The sequence below is a fragment of the Scyliorhinus torazame genome, chromosome 8, assembly GCF_047496885.1.
Source record: "Scyliorhinus torazame isolate Kashiwa2021f chromosome 8, sScyTor2.1, whole genome shotgun sequence".
Lineage (NCBI taxonomy): Eukaryota > Metazoa > Chordata > Chondrichthyes > Carcharhiniformes > Scyliorhinidae > Scyliorhinus > Scyliorhinus torazame.
This window is the reverse complement of record NC_092714.1, coordinates 38,597,906-38,617,962: the sequence shown is the minus strand read 5'-3', so window position 1 is coordinate 38,617,962 and position 20,057 is coordinate 38,597,906. Positions and strand designations below refer to the sequence as shown.

Sequence of the window (20,057 nt, the reverse complement as noted above, 5' to 3'; positions counted from 1 at the left end):
GGATTGGCCACGCTAAATTGCCCATTAATTGGAAAAAAAATAATTGGGTACTCTAAATTTATTTTAACATTTTAAAAAAATCATTGGTTTTGTCCATGCATGCATCGACGGGTAGCGGTGGCTATCTTGTGCTGGTAGGAAGCCCAGTGCTATTCATTACATTCTGTCCGGCTAGAAGAGTAGAGCTTTTTTTAAAACAAACAATTGAATTTGGCATTCTCTATTTGTAAACTTGTCTTTTAGGTAAACTACTGAATATTCATCCATCGTTGCTGCCTTCTTTCAAAGGAGTTAATGCCCACAAACAGGTGCTGCAGGCTGGAGTACGGGTTACTGGCTGCTCTGTGCATTTCGTGGCTGTAAGTATTCCTCCTCCAATAGTTTTCCATTTCTCTCCCTCACTACCACAGCGCTTTCTTCAGTTGCGTTTTGAGCATTGATGTGAAAAGGCTGGTCACATTGACATTCAGGACACAGGATCAGTGGGCGATATCAGTGTTCTACGGCAGGACATGATCATGAATTGGACTTCAGCGATTTTGTACACCCCTACCTGCCCCAGCCATCGGTATCGAAAGAAAGACTTGCATTTATCTAGCATCTTGCACAACCACAGGATATCCCAAGGTGCCGTCTAGCCAATCAAGTACTTTTAAAGTGTAACTGCAGCTGCAATGTAGGAAATGTGGCAGCCAATATGCACACAGCAAATTCCTACACAACAATGTGTTAATGACCAGATGATCTGTTTTCGTTGTATTGATTAAGGGATCAATCCTAGCCAGGATGCTGGGGAGAAATCCCTGCTCTTAATTGTACCACTGGACATTTTACATCCACCCTGCAGCGAAAAATAGGGTCTTAGTTTAACTCTTAATAGTAAGATGGTGCCTCCCTCAGTACTGTACTGTCGTGGCAGCCTAGACTTTTAATGCCCATGTCCTGGAGTGGGGCTTCAACTCTCAATCTCTGTCTTAGAGGTGATGGTGCTATCAACTGAGCTGAAACCATAATCAGATACATAGACCTAAAGTACAGTTCAATTGCTTTTGAAGACTTTTGTAATTGCTTTTGTAATTGTACCTTTCCATTTCCATAAATTATCTGTGTGTCATTCACCCAAGCCTCCTCACACTCATTTATCCAACCCTATTAGCACATCTTTCCACTCCTTTCACATTCTCATTTATCCAGCTTCCCCTTAAATGCATCTTTGCCGTTTGCCTCCCTACACTTTGTGGCAGTGAGTTCCACATTTTTACACTGGTGAGTAATTCGCCATTGGATTTGTTAGTAATTATTTTGCCTTTTTAACTTCTTGAATTCTGGACTCCCATGAGTGGAAACGTTTTTCCTAATGCCAATGGAAGCCCGTGTTTTCTTGTGAAGGATGTTGGGCCGCATCTTTGGGCTCTACCTTCTCAGCATTAAAGGAGAAATATGAAAGGTAACCCTTCTTGTATCTGGAACTGGGCGTAGACTCATTGTAGTTTGCCGATTGGAACTGAGAATGCTTTTAACATTTTGCAGGATATAGGCCTTGCAAATGGGGCCAACGTTAATGCTTGTTCTTAACTCTCCTTTAAATCACTACTCCAATACTAAGTGGCTCTTTAGGTCATTTCAGAGGGCAATTAAAAATTGGCCACATTACTGTGGGTTTGGAGTCGCATGTAGGCCAGACCAGGCATGGACATTTTGTGAGCCAGATTGGATTTTATGACTATGATAATTTCACAGTCACCATTAATGATACTAGCTATTTATTTATTTATAAATTTAGAGTACCCAATTATTTTTTTCCAATTAAAGGGCAATTTAGTGATGCAAATTCACCTACCCCGCGCATCTTTGGGTTGTGAAAACCCTGCAGACAAGGGGAGAATGTGCAAAATCCACACGGACAGTGACCCCGGGCCAGGATCTAACCCAGATCCTCAGCGCTGTGAGGCAGCAGTGCTAACCACTACGCCACCGTGCCACCCGATACTAGCTTTTTAAGTTCAGATTTTTTAAGTTCAGATTTATTTAATTAAGTTCCCCAATTGCTGTGATGGAATTTGAACTTGTGTTTCCAGATCATTTGCAGAGTCTTCTGGACTACTACTCCAGAGATAGAACCGCTGTGCTCCCATACCTCGAGATCACTATAAAAACAATTGAGTGCTTATATGTTACAGTTGCTCTGTTACCATGAGCTGTCAGGTTAGGGTGGAATTTGGTGCAAGATTTGTAATTCGTCCTCTAAATATTCAACTGGGGATTATGACAGTTACCGTGTCTTCAGCAGTACTTTCCTCTAGGTTGGTGTTTCAGATTGTGCTCCTTTGAGTTGTTCAGGTATTTGTAGTCAAGAGGATATTGTAGAGTTGACCTTTCTTTGTGGCTCAATTGATAACACTATCACCTCTGAATCAAAAGGTACTAGGTTCAATTCCTGCCGCAGACCTTGAGCACAATAACCAAGGCTGACACTCTGCAGTACTGAGTGGGGACTATACTGTCTGAGGTGCTGCCTTTTGCATGACATGTTAAACTGACTTGCCTGCTTGGGTGGATGTAAAAGGTCCCGCGACGCCATTTCGAAGAAGAACGGAGGAGTTATCTCCGATCTCCTGGCCAATATTTATCCCTCAATCAACAACACAAAAACGGATCATCTAGTCACTATCCTATTGCTGTTTGCTGAGCGCTAGTTTACTAAGCGCTAGTTTGCTGAGTGCTAGTCAGCTGCCACATTTCCTATAATACAACAGTGACTACACTTCAGAAGATACTTAATTGGCTATAAATAACTTTGAGACATCCAGTGGCTATGAAAAACAATATATAAATGCAAACTTTACTTGTTCTATTCCTGTGACCTATACCCATATTCCCAAACATCTGGACCTGACTACGTGGAATAGCAAAATCCATTTCATTAGGGGTGGCGCAGTGGCTCGATCCCGGCTCCGGGTCACTGTCCGTGTGGAGTTTGCACATTCTCCCCGTGTCTGTGTGGTCTCATTCCCACAACCCAAAGATGGGCAGGGCCACGCGGAAATACCCCTTAATTGGAAAAATAAAAGAATTGAGTACTCTAAATTTATTTTTTTTAATCAATTCCATTGCAGGAGAGAATAAACGTGACCAAGAGAAATTTTACATCGAGACTGCAGCACCTCTGGTCAAGTGCTTTATGTTCCACGGGAACATCTTTAAACTCTGCTTTATCTAACCCTATTAGCATAGCTTTTCAAATCTTTCACCCTCCTGTTTACCTGGCTTTACCCTAAGTGCATCTATACATGCCCCTTGTGGTGGTGACCTCCACATTCTTTCCACTCTCTCCTGAATTGCCTATTTCATTTGTTGCTAATTATAATCTCTAATTTTGGGCTACCCCACAAGTGGAAACATGTCCCAAAGGCCAAATACTATCAAGCCCTTTGACAACTCTGCTGATCGTTTCTCTCTCATGCTTATCTTGTTTACCCTTGAATGCATCTATGCATTGGTGTATACATCTGCAAATAGGCTACAAAGGGACCCTAGATCAGTGTTCTGCAAACTTTTTATCCGGGGACCCATTTTTACCAACATTTTTGCCAACCTTCGGGACCCAACCCGGCCAACCTTCGCGGCCCACCATTTTCTTTTAAGATGCTCTTTAACCTATCGATTAAATTGTGAAGTCTAAACCAGTGTTTTTCAAACTTTTTTTCCGGGGAGCCATTTTTACCAACCGGTCGACCTTTGCGGCCCACGCCGGCCGACCTTTGCGACCCAGCATTTTCTCTTACCTTGTTTGCTGCTGACAACAATGGAGCAAATGGTTTTGGGTCCCTTTGGCCCTCGTACACGCTCCTCCAATGGAACCTGTTGGATGAAGGTGAAGCCTTCCAGTGTCGGAAAGTATGGAGTCTCCAACTGTCCAAAGTTCTGAATTTTTTTCCTGTAACATTTTATCAAATAAAACCCCCCCAAACTTGTAAAAAAAAATAAAATGAATAAAATAAATGAAAAAAATAAAAATTAAATGAATTAAATAAATGAATAAACACCCCCAGAGCTTGTAAAACAAAAAGCTGCGACCGTTTTTAAAAACCAATGCGGCCGCACTGCGCATGCGTGCCCGACCATCGGCGTGCATAGTTTTGCGCATGCGCACCGATGATCTGGCATGCATGCGCAGTGCAGCCGCATCCTTTTTACATGTTTGCGGCCATTTTGAAGGCCGCTTGCCGCCGTCGTTATTAACAGCTGGCTGCTGTGGCTGTTGCGCGCAGATTTGCGCGATCGGGAGTGCCGCGGCGGACGGCTCCACGACCCACCCGCAGGTCGCGCCCCCGAGTTTGACAATGCCTGCCCTAGATGAACCCAATAGATCGGGAAGATACAAGACATGAGAGAACTGGCTGGTGACACACATGAGAGAAATTGAAAGGCGAAAACCAGATGGTGACTAAAATGAGTTAAAGTCTCTCCCAATGATGCAATCATAAAAATGGCACCAAGTACAATAGTAAGCGACCCTCAACGTGAAGTGACTGCTTGAATACATGGTTTCTGCAGGGCAAGGTGAAGTTGTGCAACTTTTTTGTTCTACTTTTTTCTGCTACTTTTTTCTGCTATTTGTTTCGGCCGTTTCAGGAAGAGATTGATGCTGGAGCAATTATCGTGCAGAAAGTTGTGCCAGTGCTGGTGGGCGATTCTGAAGAGAGCCTTTGCGAGAGAGTGAAAGAAGCTGAGCACGTGGCTTACCCTGCCGCTCTCCATCTGGTGGCCAGCGGAGCAATCCGTTTAGGAGAAGATGGCAAAATCTGTTGGAAAGAGCAGAAATGTAATTGAAGCCATGCAACATTGTCTCTTCACGACTTCTTACAAAGATGTCTTAGAGGGAGAGGGGGGTTTAAAATCGGACCAAATTGAAATCCCTTTGGAATTGCTTGTTCAGTCTCCCTTGGTACATTCCACAATCTTGTCTGCATTAAGCTGAGAAGCAAATCTCTACAACTCTCCTGTGTGATTAAAAGTGTGCTCATTTCGATGTCATGTTACTTGAAATAGATTATCATTTAACTACCTTTTTCAAACAAAAAGATTTTTTCAGAGAAAATACCAGGAAATTGCAGAAAATAAAACAACATTTGTACACTTGTTTTCACTTTTTGCGGGAATAAAAACTGTTACAAAGCAGAGTTCTAGTTTGTTGTTGAGAAATTGTCCAAGGTACTTATGAATTCACAAAACACCAAAGTTTACGTTCCTCGCCAGATGTATAAAAGCAGAAAGTGTGTGGAAGTATTTCTAGCCAGTTGAAGATATCAGACGTTGATGGCAACATGCACATAACCTGCACGTCTTTGGGATGTGGAGGAAACTGGAGCACCCGGAGGAAACCCACGCCGACACGGGGAGAAAGTGCAAACTTCACGCAGATAGTCACCCGAGGTCGGAATTGAACCCGGGTCTCTAGCGCTGTGGGGCAGCAGTGCTAACCACTGTGCCATCGTGCCGCCCATGTTGGCAGTGCGCATAATAAAGGGGTGTTTTAGTAAGCTGCACTGCTTGGAACGCAGCAAGTCAATGTGAATCAAAGAAAATGTTATTGTGTATAAGATAGCTCAACAAATATGACCTGCTGTCCAGAAAGCTGTAGCTGCTGCCCTGATGCCTCACTTTAAAGCTGAAATTATCGGGCGGAATTGGTTATTCTGGTCCCACCGAAGGTGCACGAGTTTCTGGAAATCCCGCTCATTGTCTTCTAGTTTGAAATAGGTATCAGACTGAAAATGACCAGTTTACCTTTTCCATGCTGGAATAAAGGGGAGGCAGTGGCGAAGTGGTATTGTCACTGGCCGAGTAATCCAGAGACCCAGTGTAATAATGCTCCGGGCACCCGGGCTAAAATCCGACCACGGCAGATGGTGGAATTCAAATTCAATAAATAAAAAAACCTGGAGATAAAGTCTAATGGCGATTGTCGTAAAATTAAAAGCATCTGGTTATTTGCTTATCCTATCTACAGGTAAGTTCTACAGCAACGTGCTACCCTCTGACATGGCCCCGTAAGCCACCCCATTCAAGGGCAATTGGGGATGGGCATTAAACGCTGACCCAGCCAGGGGTGCCCACATCCCATGAATGAATTTAAAGTGTGGGGGATCATGAAACCAGTGTGAAGTGTGGCAATGTCCAAGACCCCTTTACTTACCGGGTGGGAAAGGATGGAGAGAAAGATGACTAAAAGATGATGAGACAATCTGTAAGATTTAGGAGACTGAACGATGCCACTTCCTGGCTTTTCCCATCTGTCCATTTTAAACAACTGGTAATCTTCTTTCAGTGAAGGGGTGTCAAATTTGTCTAGTAAATGTGAACTAATTTGAAGCACGGGAGTGGAGTTGTCAGCATATACCAGTCATTTTGATTGTAAGTTGACTAATTTGCAGCAGGTTTATGAAATCCATTGTAACCTGTTACTTCCAAATGACTTGAGCTATTCAGCCGTACAAGATCAATTTGAGAGCACAGTTGACATTTGATTTCTTGGAAATTAAGCTTGCTTGACCAATTCAGGCTTGCATTTCCAAGAAATAACACCAAACAAATCACATGTAGTACTTTTCAAATTTGATTTCTAATATATTTAGGATTAATTTCCATAGACTTTAAAATCTTGCTGTTGGGATGAGGTTACAATAGCACAATAGAGGGGCACAAAGATCATTTAGCTGATACTGGATGAATGGTCCTATGGGTGCTAGTTGACATTGAGACTATTTGTGGGTGTCCAGACCCTTCGCGACCCATCATTTTCCCTTCCTTGTTTGCTGCTGACAAAAATGGAGGAAATTGTCTTGGGTCCCTTTGGCCCTCGTACACGCTCCTCCAATGCAACCTGTTAGATGAAGGTGAAGCCTTCTGTTGTCGGAAAGTATGGCGTCTCCATCTGTCCAAAGTTCTGAATTTTTTTCTGATAAAATTTTATCAAATAAACCCCTTCCGGAAAATATAAAATAAAATGAGTAAAATAAATGAATAAACCGCCCCCCCCCCCCCCCCCCCCCCAAATTTGTAAAAAAAAAAATGAATAAAATAAAAATTAAATGAATAAAGTAAGTGAATAAAAACCACTACAGAACTTACAAAACAAAAAGCTGCAACCGTTTAAAAGAAATAGCGGCCGCACTGCGCATGCGTGCCCGATCATCGTGCGTGCATGTGCAATGCGGCCAAATTTTCTTTTTACATGTTCGTGACCGCTTGCAGCCGGTGTTATGAAAAGCCGGCTGCTGCGGGGGGATTGGCATGATCGGCAGCGCCGCGGACAACGGCTCCGCAACCCTCCCGACACCCGCCCGCGGGTCGCACCCCCGACTTTGAAGAATACTGGTCTAGATGACCTTTTGTCATAGCTAAAAGGCATAGACAATGGGAGATATTTATACTGTGGGGTGAGGGAATGAAAGATGAGTCATAGCCACAGAAACCAAGTGAAAAGAGTGCCAATGGCGGTCCCCAGAGAGAATAAAAGGTGTGAAAGGCCAAACAGCAGAGAAATTAAAATCAGAGGGTAAACTGTGACAGATGTAGATGTGGGGGGAGGGGGGACATGCGTGGGAGAGAGGTAAAATGAGAAAATGGGAGGGGGGAGAAAAGGTAAGGAAAGGGAGGATAAGATAGGGGGGAATATATATATATAAACTAAATAAAAGGTTACAATGAAATGGAATGAAAACAAAAGCTTCGAGGTGGGGTAGAGCTAATCATCAAGTTGTTGAATTTGATGTTGAGACCGGAAGTCTGCAGCGTGCCTAACCGGGAGATGAGATACTGTTCCTCCAGTTTGAATTGAGCTTCACTGGAACATTGCAGCAGGCCAAGGGCAGGCATGTGAGCAGGGACTTGTGTTAAAATGGCAAGCAAAAGAAAGGTCAGGGTCCTGAATGTGTACAGACCGAAGGTGCTCAGCAAAGCAATCACCCAGTATACGTTTGATCTTTCCGATATAGAGGAGACCACATTGGGAGCAGCGAATGCAATAGACCAAATTGAAAGAGGTGCAAGTGAAACGATGCTTAACCTGGAATGAGTGTTACCCTGAAGAGGTACTTCAGTCTATGATTTCCTGCCATGAAGCTGCCTCTCAAATGAGACCAGGCTGTGGACTCACTGGAGTTGTGGTGGTGCCTAGGCAACACCAGTAAGCTTGCCTCTCTCTCCAAAACTAACCATTAATTGATGCCTTTTCTGTTTGATTACCTGTTTATTTCCAGTGAAGCCTGTCTTGCTAACTCACCCAGTCATGGGACCATGCCAGTGAGCAGTTCCCACGAGGTTTATCCCTACTTTCCTGGACCCCCAGTCCCCGAAGATCTGGGAAAATTACCCCATCCGTCGGTGCTAGTGAGAGAATCAAGTATTTTGTTTCTTATGTCCTTGTGATGTTGCTATTTGCCTTGGAAGGTTTTGTCAGACTAGAAGAAACTGTGTTGATTTGACATTATTTACTGACTTTACTAGTGTTGTGGCAACGCTGCCTCGATCCCTTAAGAAAATCAATTTATTTGTTCATTATCACATTGCTGTTTCTGTGAGCTGTTCAGACATTGGCTACTGTGTTTCAAATCTTGTCAGGCAATCCGTCAAGATCAAGGATGACGTTTCTACTTTGTTTCGATGGATTCGGCTGATAAGCACAATGCACCATCTACACGCTCTGCCACAGGTGGGGCAGGTGGGGCTTGAAGGGTTGGATAGATTAATTTATTGGAGATGTGTGCGCTCCCTCCAACACCTTGCCTTCATGTCTGTGTTCACTTTCAAATCTCTTGAGTTCACTGCTTTCCTGAATGAGCCAACTCGATTTTGGTTAGTTCCGAGCCAGACACTCCTGCGAGTTGGTGGGATATTTGATCTACTCGGGGCTGCTAGTTCCCAACTCTGGAAGAGGTCATGTGAGGCCCCCCCCCCCCCCCCCACTTTCATCTCCCCCTCCCACAGGTACCTGCTATTGGCCTCTCTGCCAAGTTGAGAGCAGCAGAGTTCGGACCTGCCCCACTCCTCAGGCCCAGGTGGTCACTATTGTTATGACCAGTCCCCAGGCGAAATTCACCAATTTGTTATGGTTTCGAATGAAATATTCCCAAATTGCTATCGTCGTTGGTGAGGAGGGATGAACGTGCTCCCCTTTATTCAACTCTCTCAGTTGGTCGCAATATGATTAATTTAAAAAGGATTCCTTCCCGGGCAGCATAGTGGTGCAGTGGTTAGCACAGCTACCTCACGGCGCTGAGGTCCCAGGTTCGATCCCGGCTCTGGGTCATTGTCTGTGTGGAGTTTGCACATTCTCCCCGTGTTTGCGTGGGTATTGCCCCCACACCCAAAGATGTGCAGGGTAGGTGGATTGGCCACGCTAAATTGACATTTAATTGGGGGGGAAAATGAATTGGGTACTCTAATTTTTTTTTAAAAAAAATATGTGGATCAGTCCCCGTCCATGAGGGGTAGATGATGAAATGTTGCAGCCGTTAAATTGGGTGATTCCAGTTGTGCTGACTTCGACAGTTGAGTAGTTGGTTTGAAAATTCTTGGTACTGCAGGTTAGCTGAAAGGAGTTGTCCAGTTTCTTTCTCGACTGTTACTTTGCTGACTAGCGACATGCTTCCAGTAATCGGAGAGAAAGACACATTTTTACCTGTAAGCACAAGGGGGCCGAGTAGATGTTCTTCAGCTGTGACCTTCACATCACACGTTAGAACAATAGAACTAGATCACCAGATGAGCACACACATTTCAGGGTTGCAGTTGGTTTTTAATCTTTTTTCCTGTTTATTCCTGGAAGGGGAAACACACCAACATGCCTTTCATGCCGTAACTACTTTCTTTTGAAGTGGGAAATGATTCAGAAGGGCACTTGGCATAGAGGATGGCTGCCTGACACACAAGATGGAGACACAGAGACTAAAGCAGACATAACTGATGCCTGGAGCACAGCGGGGTGCCAGTGGGACAGATAGGAACAGATCCAGGACAAAGGGAGCCAGACAGGAAGATTAAGAAATACATAAATGCGGGACACCACTTGAATAAAGCTGACTTCAGCCAAGGTGTACACAATGATATGCTAATACGAATGTCTTGGGCCATTTCCTAAAACAAAGGGACAATCGATACTGCTTTCCTGATGCTACCTGTAACCTGTAAAACCTCTTTAACTATAACCATGTGTAAATGGCAAAACGCTTACAAATAGCGAAGTACAATCTATAAAATGTTTAAAGATAACAAGGTGATAATTGTTTTGTATTTGGGCTCATTGTGAACCCGAAGTGGCTGTTTAAAGATAACACGGTGATAATTGTTTTGTATCTGGGCCCATTGTGAACCCAAAGTATAAAATGAATGACTGCCATTCAAACCACGAGAAAGGCTGGCTACTGTACCGTGGGGTACGTATGCTTTCTCCCGAAGCTTCGTGTAACAATAAACTGCACTAATTGGACACAGCAAGTCTGACTCCTGAAGTGGTTGATTTTCCCACAACACTTTCAACTCACACCATGTCTACAGTCTGGGATATAATTCACAGGAGATGGTTTCCGCTGAGATGGTGATCAACCTCCATTATCTCCATAGGAGATTACAGTTCAGTTTCTGCATTACATCTCTTCCTTTGAAGGGTCTCTGTCTGGAAAATGTGCAACATTCCATTCTCTCTGGACTAGTTTGTCAAATGTAATCCATAAAGGAATTCTAGCAAGTGATTACTTTGCAGTCTCAGCCAGATTTTTCTTATATGTCCTTTATTAAAAAAAACGCATCTTTCTTAAAAGTTCAATGTCTGCATGCAATTCAGAGCTATGATCTATTGCCTGAGTCCTGCTGCTGCCTTACACTCTGCCCAGAAACAGGCAGCGTTTCAGCAAGAACTCACCGCTGGACCAGCGCTCCCCAACTTCACTTCTTGCGTCTCAGACACTGTGACTGGAGAGGAAACCCAAAACCATCCCCAGACTCGACAGAGAGCATGGTGACCTCACCCTGATCTGGAAGCCACCATCTTTGCCAAAAGTGGAACCGGTACTCTTCAAACATCCACCAGCCATCAGTCCCCAGACACACGTTCTGGCTACCTCCCAACTCCATCCACTCATCCATTCTATATCCAACAGCATTTTGCATACCCTGAATCTCCCAGATTGCTTTCAATGGTTACGGGGAGATAGATGCTGATTCCAGTAGACACCTATTCAATCTGGGAGGAACGGCAATCCTAAGGACATCCCTAAAGTGTACTTTACAACATTTGCTACACTTCAAAAGGATTTTATTGGCTAAAATATTTTTGGATGGCTTTACATTCCTCTTCTGTGGGCACTGATTCCTTGCTAAGGTATAGTTTTATACAGATATATTGTTGCTACGTGCCCATGGAACCTTTTCTTCCCTTCGTACTTCATCTGTAAATCAACTACAGTATTTCTTCTTTATTCATTCACAGTGTGCGTTGCTATGACAATCATTGATAGTTTCAGGATCACCATTAGTGCGATTATAATTCCAGATTTTAGTGATTGAATTTAAATTCCATCAGCAGCCATGGTGGGATTTGAACCTATGTCCCCAGAACATTAGCCTGGGCCTCTGGATTACCAGGCCAGTAATATTACCGCTACACCACTAATTGGATGTCTGTTGGGAAAACTTCGCTCAATTGCATCCTTGGTTCAAAACCACAAAGGTGCCATTTCTGAAAGGTTCACTGGGTAGCGATCAGGAACACTATTCCTTTCCTTTCCATCACAGGTAAGAGTACTGTACAATGCCGATGCTGTTTTCTCAGGTGAGTTAGTGAGCCATGCGAAATTCAGTTGAATCTGTCAGTGTCACAGTTCCTGAACATGGGTAACGCGGACTCGGAACATTAACCGTTTCTCTCCCCAGTGCTGTCGGACCTGCTGAGTTTTCCAGCTTTTTCTGTTTCACTCAATGTCACGTTGCACTCAGCAAAGCCTCCCTTCTTTGGTCTCCTGAAAAATAGGAACCAAAGGCTAGGAACAGTGATATACTGTTGTCCTGAGCATTCTGTAACCCTCTGGTCCGAACTTCTGACATTTCTTCCATTTTCTTCGAAGGGTTGATAGGAGTTGAGAGTATGTCAGCTGTAGTGAAGGGTGGTGAATTGTTACAATACAGCTTTGGGAAAGAGGACACTTGACATGTTGTCTTCTCTTGGCTAAATCTATAGGTTCTTTTGATTCTTTGCATTTTCAGTCTTTTCCTTTGCATTTCTGAAATGTTCTTCCTTTTTCTGGGCCTGTCTTTCTGCTGCCGTTTCATTATTTTACCTGTTTTCACTCCCTCCTTATCTTTTAGCACCATTTCACTGGCTTGCTGTGGCAATGTCATATATCATCCATCAGCTTTCCCCTAAATATGAAAACCGAAGATGCTCGAAATGCCCAGTGGGGTTATCGAGTGAACAGACAAGGCTGCTATTCGATGGACAATGGCTTTGGTAGATCAGGGTGAGCCGATCAGAGAACATCCTGGTGAGTCTGCTCCTGGACATGACCAACTCGGTTGGGGTTGGTTTAGCTCAGTTGGCTGGAGAGCTGGTTCGTGAGGCAGAGCGATGCCACCAGCGTGGGTTCAAATCTCGTACCAGGTGAGGTTATTCATGAAGACCCTGCCTCTCGCCTGAGGTGTGGTGACCCTCAGGTTAAATCAACATTAGTCAGCTCTCAAAGGGTATAGTCCTTTGGGATTGTGGAGACATTTACATTTTACATGTGGTCGGTATCGAGGTGGTTAATTTGCTAAATCTTGTTCTCAGAAAATCTGGGGTGCCTTACTACTTATATTTACAGGTTAATTTTACAATGGACGCCCGCGTGGAGTTTGCACATTCTCCCCGTGTCTGCGTGGGTCTCAACCCCATCAAACACAAAGATGTGCAGGGTAGGTAGATTGGCCAAGCTAAATTGCCCCTTAATTGGATAAAAAAGAATTGGGTACTAGCTCAGTGGTTAGCATTGTTGCTTCACAGCCCCACGGCCCCCCGTCTGCACGTTCTCCCCGTGTCTGCGTGGGTCTCCTCCGGGTGCTCCGGTTTCCTCCCACAAGTCCCGAAAGAAGTGTTGTTAGGTGAATTGGATATTCTGAATTCTCCCTCCGTGTACCCGAACAGGGACCGGAATGTGGCGACTTGGGGATTTTCACAGTAACTTCATTGCAGTGTTAATGCAAGCCTACTTGTGACAATAAAGATTATTATTATTAAATTTATATTAAAAAAATTATAATGGACACTTAAATTTCATGTTCATACATTCTCGGGTGCTAACAGAAGGTTCCTGCCTCTACGACATCCTTTCAGGCAGCGACTTCCAGACTCCAATCACCCTCTGGCTGGAAAAGACTTACCTCAAATCCCCTCTAAATTTCTTGCCGATTACCTTCGATCTATGCCCACTGGTTATTGACTCCTCAGCTAAGGCAAAATTTTGCTTTCCATCTACCCTATCTATGTCCTTCATCATTTTGTACACCTCAATCAGGTCTTCCTCAGCCTTCTCTGCTCTAAGAAGAACAGCCCCAGCCTAATCAGCCTCTCTTCAGAGCTGAAACTCTCCGGCCCAGGCAACATCATGGTGAATCTCCTCTGCACCCTCTCTAGTGTAATCACATCTTTCCTATAGTGTGGCGATCAGAACTGCACACAGCAGGGCAGCATGGTGGCGCAGTGGAGTAGCACTGCGGCCTCAAGGCACCGAGATCCCAGGTTCAAATCCCTGCTCTGGGTCAATGTTCGGGTGGAGTTTGCACATTCTCCCCGTGTTTGCGTGGGTTGCGCCCTCAGAACCCAAAGATGTGCAGGCTAGGTGGATTGGCCATGCTAAATTGCCCCTTAATTGGAAAAATGAATTGGGTACTCAAATTCTTTTTAAAAAAGAACTGCACACAGCAATCTAGGTGTGACCTAACAAGCATTTTATACAACTCCACCATAACCTCCCTGGCCTTACGTTGTATTCCTCGGCTAATAAAGGCAAGTATCCCATATGCCTTCTTAACCACCTTATCTACCTGTCCTGCTGCCTTTAGGGACCTAGAGACATGCACACCAAGATCCTTTTGGTCCTCTCTACTTCCTAGTGTTCTAATGTTCATTGTGTTTTCCCTTGCCTTGTTAGTCCCTCTAAATTGCATAACCTCAATCTTTTCAGGGTTAAATTCCATTTGCCACTGTTTTGCCCATCTGACCAGCCCGTCTATATCATCCTATAATCGAAGGCTTTCCTCCTCACTATTTAGCACACCACCAATTTTTGTGTCATCTGCAAACTTGCGGATCATACCCCCCGTGACTTTCATGTCCAGATCACTAATGCACACTACAAACAGCAGAGGACTCAGCACCGATCCCTGCAGTACACCACTGGGCACAGGCGTCCAGTCACAAAAATAACCTTTGACCATCACCCTCTGCCTCCTGGCACAAAGCCAATTTTGGATCCCATTTGCAAAATTGCTTTGGATCCCATGGGCTCTTACCTTCTTGATCAGTCTCCCTTGCGGGACCTTGCCAAAAGCCTTACTGATGTCCATGTAAACTACTTCAACTGTACTGCCCTCATCCACACACCTAGTCACCTTCTTGAAAAGTTCAATCAAATCTGTTCGACATGATGTCCTTTGACAAAACCATGCTGACTATTCTTGACTAATCCTTGCCCCTCCAAGTGGAGATCAATTTTGTCCCTCAGAATTCTTTCCAATCATTTCCGGCCACTGATGTTGCTCTCACTGCCTGTAATTACCCGCTTCTTCTCTTCTTGACTAATGGTACCACATTAGCTGTCCTCCGGTCCTCTGGCACTTCACTTGTGCTAGAGAGGATTTGAAAATTAGCGTCAGAGCCTCTGCAATCTCCTCCCTTGCCTCACACATCAGCCTAGGATACATCTCATCTGGGCCTGGGGATTTATCCACTTTTATGCCCGCTAAAACCGCTAACAACTCCTCCCTCTCGATGCTATTCTGTTCAATTATATCACAGTCCCCTTCCCTGCTTTCTATACCTACATCGTCCTTCTCCATAATGAACAAAATACTCATTTTAATACCTCACCTATGTATTTCGGCTTCACACAGAGATTGCCACTTTGGTCCCTCATAGGCCCTCCTTTTTCTCTGGTTACCCTCTTGCCCTTAACATACTTACAAAAAACCTTGGGATTCTCCTTTATTTTCCCCGCCAGTGTTGTTCCATGCCCCCTCTTCGCTCTTGATGTATTTTTTAAGTATCCCCCTGAACTTCCGATATTCCCCTAAGACATCCACTGTTTTCAGCCCTCTGCATCTGCCGCCAGCCTCCCTTTTCCCCCTGACCTAATCCTCTATTTCCCTTGACATCCAGGGTTCTCTGGACTATTTGGTCCCACCTTTTTGGGCGGAATTCTCCGTTAGCCGACGCTGAAATCGGGAAATGCGACTGGGGGAAGAATAGCTTCCGACGGCAAATCTACGGCAGACACCGATTTGACGCCAAATCGCGATTCTCTGTCACCTCCAAAACGGCATCAATGCTTTTCACTCCTCGCATACAGTAGGCATCGTTTGCATATCATTAGTGGGCCCGACTCAGTATTCTCCAGGGCCTCCACGATTCTCTGCCTCCGATGGGCCGAGTTCCCGATGGCGTGGTTCACGTTTTAAAAATCGTGAAACTGGTGTGGCGGCTGCTGAGGGAGAGAGGGGGTACAAAAGGTGTCCAACATCGCCATAGCTTGCTGATAGTCGTGCCGCTGGCCCGGGGGCGGGCGGGGGGGGGGGGGGTGGGCGGGGGAGAGTTCCTTCTGCCAGGGCTGGAGGGAGTAGTGAGGGGTGGCCAGGAGGTGGGCTGTGGAGCCGGAATGGACGGGCGCGGAACACCGTTCCCACAGCCAGAAAGTCAGCCATGCAGCTGCGCACATGGCTAACGGCCCACTTTGAACCTGGTGCCATGGTTCGTACAGGTGTCCCCCCCCCAGGGCACCTGCCTGGGTGCCCTCTAGCCCCAGCCTACCCATCAGCTGTATGGGTGCCATCTTGTTGGCTGGGATGAGTGTGTGTGGGGAGTGTAATGTGTATGTGCGGCTGCAGCTTGTCAGCCTCCCGAGTGTCGATCATGGATCCGGAGAATCCTGCACCGTTTTCCATTGGAATCGCGTGTGTTCCACGCGACACTCATACTAGCCCCTCAACGGTAGCGGAATCAGTCCAGGTGTGACGCCAGTAATTCGGTCGTAAAAGTCCACGGATTCTCTGTTGGCGTCAACACTTAATCTCAGGAACAGAGAATCCCGCGCTTCATCTTTCCAGGAACGTGATGTCTTTGTTCTCTGTCTATTTTAGAAAATAAAATTCAGTTTCTATCAAGTCTTCCCCGTCAAAAATGCTCCCTTAAATTGCGAAGGCAATGAGCTTTTCTTCAGGCCAGTTTCTACCATATATAAATCGGTCCTTTCCGGTTCTGCATCTCCATTTCTATCTTGTCACAAATCACTCCCTCTGCAACAACGCTGCTCGCCTGTCTCTGCAGCAGTCTGCCCGCTCGTTGCTGCCCCTGGCGGCGAGGAGAGGGACATGCAGGGTGGCGTGCCCCCTGCCGGCAGGGGAGGGAGGTGAAGGTGGTGCTCCACCTGGCGGCGCAGGAGGAGAGTGCCAGGTGGACCTCCCCCTGGCGGTGGGGGGAGGTAACAGCAGGCTCAGGTCAGGAGGCCTCAGGCCGCGAAACAACCATGGCGACCAACATCGAGGAGATCTTCCGCTCTTTTGTCGTTAAGAAGATGAAGGAGATCGAGGATGAGAAGCAGCAGAGGTAACACTGGAGAAATGTCCCCTTTGGCGGGGAGGGCGGTTGGTAATGTCAGCTGGAGCTTCCCCCTCAGATTGAAGATGTTTTCAGGCCCGATCACAGCCGCGGCGGAGCCCGACCCGCGCCCCCCCCCGCACCAACCCCCCCCCCCCGCAACAACCCCCCCCCCCCCCCGCACCAACCCCCCCCCCCGCAACAACCCCCCCCCCCAGGCACCAACCCCCCCCCCCCGCAACAACCCCCCCCCCCAGGCAACAACCCCCCCCCCCCGCAACAACCCCCCCCCCCGCACCAACCCCCCCCCCGCAACAACCCCCCCCCCCGCAACAACCCCCCCCGAGCCCCCCCCCGCAACAACCCCCCCCCCCCGCACCAACCCCCCCCCCGCAACAACCCCCCCCCCCGCAACAACCCCCCCCCCAGCAACAACCCCCCCCCCAGCAACAACCCCCCCCCCCGCAACAACCCCCCCCCCCGCACCAACCCCCCCCCCCGCAACAACCCCCCCCCCCGCAACAACCCCCCCCCCCCCGCACCAACCCCCCCCCCCGCAACAACCCCCCCCCCAGGCAACAACCCCCCCCCCCGCAACAACCCCCCCCCCCGCACCAACCCCCCCCCCCCGCAACAACCCCCCCCCCCGCAACAACCCCCCCCCCGAGCCCCCCCCCGCAACAACCCCCCCCCCCCCGCACCAACCCCCCCCCCGCAACAACCCCCCCCCCCGCAACAACCCCCCCCCCAGCAACAACCCCCCCCCCAGCAACAACCCCCCCCCCCGCAACAACCCCCCCCCCCGCACCAACCCCCCCCCCCGCAACAACCCCCCCCCCCCCGCAACAACCCCCCCCCCGCAACAACCCCCCCCCCCGCAACAACCCCCCCCCCCGCAACAACCCCCCCCCGCAACAACCCCCCCCCCGCAACAACCCCCCCCCCGCAACAACCCCCCCCCCGCAACAACCCCCCCCCCGCAACAACCCCCCCCCCCGCAACAACCCCCCCCCCCGCAACAACCCCCCCCCGCAACAACCCCCCCCCCCCGCAACAACCCCCCCCCCCGCAACAACCCCCCCCCCCGCACCAACCCCCCCCCCCCGCACCAACCCCCCCCCGCAACAACCCCCCCCCGCAACAACCCCCCCCCCGCAACAACCCCCCCCCCCGCAACAACCCCCCCCCCGCAACAACCCCCCCCCCGCACCAACCCCCCCCGCACCAACCCCCCCCCCGCAACAACCCCCCCCCCGCAACAACCCCCCCCCCGCAACAACCCCCCCCCGCAACAACCCCCCCCACGCACCAACCCCCCCCCGCACCAACCTCCCCCCCCCCCGCCTCCCCCCCCCCCCCGCAACAACCCCCCCCACGCACCAACCCCCCCCCCGCACCAACCTCCCCCCCCCCGCCTCCCCCCCCCCGCAACAACCCCCCCCCACGCACCAACCCCCCCCCCGCAACAACAACCCCCCCCGCCTCCCCCCCCGCAACCCCCCCCCGCAACAACCCCCCCCCGCACCAACCCCCCCCGCAACAACCCCCCCCCGCAACAACCCCCCCCGCATCCCCCCCCCGCAACAACCCCCCCCGCCTCCCCCCCCCCGCAACCCCCCCCCCGCAACAACCCCCCCCCCGCACCAACCCCCCCCCGCACCAACCCCCCCCCCGCAACAACCCCCCCCCGCACCAACCCCCCCCCCCGCAACAACCCCCCCCCGCAACAACCCCCCCCCGCAACAACCCCCCCCCGCAACAACCCCCCCCCCCCCGGCAACAACCCCCCCCCCCGGCAACAACCCCCCCCCGCAACAACCCCCCCCCGCCTCCCCCCAGCAACAACCCCCCCCCCGCACCAACCCCCCCCCCCGCACCAACCCCCCCCCCCCCGCACCAACCCCCCCCCCCCCGCACCAACCCCCCCCCCGCATCCCCCCCCCGGAACAACCCCCCCCCCCGCACCAACCCCCCCCCCCGCATCCCCCCCCCCGCAACAACCCCCCCCCCCGCAACAACCCCCCCCCCGCAACAACCCCCCCCCGCAACAACCCCCCCCCGCAACAACCCCCCCCCGCAACAACCCCCCCCCGCAACAACCCCCCCCCGCAACCCCCCCGCACCAACCCCCCCCCCGCAACAACCCCCCCCGCAACAACCCCCCCCGCAACAACCGCCCCCCCCGCAACAACCCCCCCCGCAACCCCCCCCCGCAACAACCCCCCCCCGCAACAACCCCCCCCCGCACCAACCCCCCCCCGCACCAACCCCCCCCGCACCAACCCCCCCCGCACCAACCCCCCCCACAACAACCCCCCCCGCAACAACCCCCCCCCACAACAACCCCCCCCCACAACAACCCCCCCCCCACAACAACCCCCCCCGCAACAACCCCCCCCGCAACAACCCCCCCCGCAACAACCCCCCCCGCAACAACCCCCCCCCGCAACAACCCCCCCCCGCAACAACCCCCCCCGCAACAACCCCCCCCCCCGCAACAACCCCCCCCCGCAACAACCCCCCCCCCGCAACAACCCCCCCCCGCAACAACCCCCCCCCGCATCCCCCCCCCGCAACAACCCCCCCCCCGCATCCCCCCCCGGAACAACCCCCCCCCCCGCAACAACCCCCCCCCCGCAATAACCCCCCCCCGCAATAACCCCCCCCCGCAACAACCCCCCCCGCAACAACCCCCCCCGCAACAACCCCCCCCCCGCAACAACCCCCCCCCGCAACAACCCCCCCCGCAACAACCCCCCCCCGCAACAAACCCCCCCCGCAATAACCCCCCCCGCAATAACCCCCCCCCGCAATAACCCCCCCCGCAACAACCCCCCCCCGCAACAACCCCCCCCCGCAACCCCCCCCCCGCAACAACCCCCCCCCCGCAACAACCCCCCCCCCGCAACAACCCCCCCCCCCGCAACAACCCCCCCCCCGCACCAACCCCCCCCGCACCAACCCCCCCCGCACCAACCCCCCCCCACCAACCCCCCCCGCAACCCCCCCCCCGCAACAACCCCCCCCCGCAACAACCCCCCCCCGCAACAACCCCCCCCCGCAACAACCCCCCCCCGCAACAACCCCCCCCCGCAACAACCCCCCCCGCAACAACCCCCCCCCGCAACAACCCCCCCGCAACAACCCCCCCCGCAACAACCCCCCCCCGCAACAACCCCCCCCCGCACCAACCCCCCCCCGCAACAACCCC

At 50.4% G+C, this 20,057-nt stretch overlaps 2 protein-coding genes across 6 annotated transcripts in view; both read left to right on the top strand.

The window, feature by feature from the left end:
* Positions 1–5,181, top strand: part of gart (phosphoribosylglycinamide formyltransferase) — a 62,297-nt gene extending 57,116 nt beyond the window's left edge. The window contains 2 exon segments of the mRNA XM_072513396.1: positions 244–359; positions 4,636–5,181. Of these exon segments, the coding sequence (XP_072369497.1) occupies positions 244–359; positions 4,636–4,833 (314 nt within the window). The 3' untranslated portion in view covers positions 4,834–5,181.
* Positions 5,182–16,713: 11,532 nt separating this feature from the next.
* The window catches only part of LOC140427763 (uncharacterized), a 107,512-nt gene continuing 104,168 nt past the window's right edge, over positions 16,714–20,057 (top strand). For all 5 annotated transcript variants that reach the window (XR_011948631.1, XR_011948632.1, XM_072513393.1 and 2 more), the window contains exon 1: positions 16,714–16,855. Coding sequence is in view for 3 of the 5 variants with exons in the window: in XM_072513393.1 (XP_072369494.1) it covers positions 16,776–16,855 (80 nt within the window). In the remaining 2 variants the exon portion in view is untranslated. The remainder of the gene's footprint in view (positions 16,856–20,057) is intronic.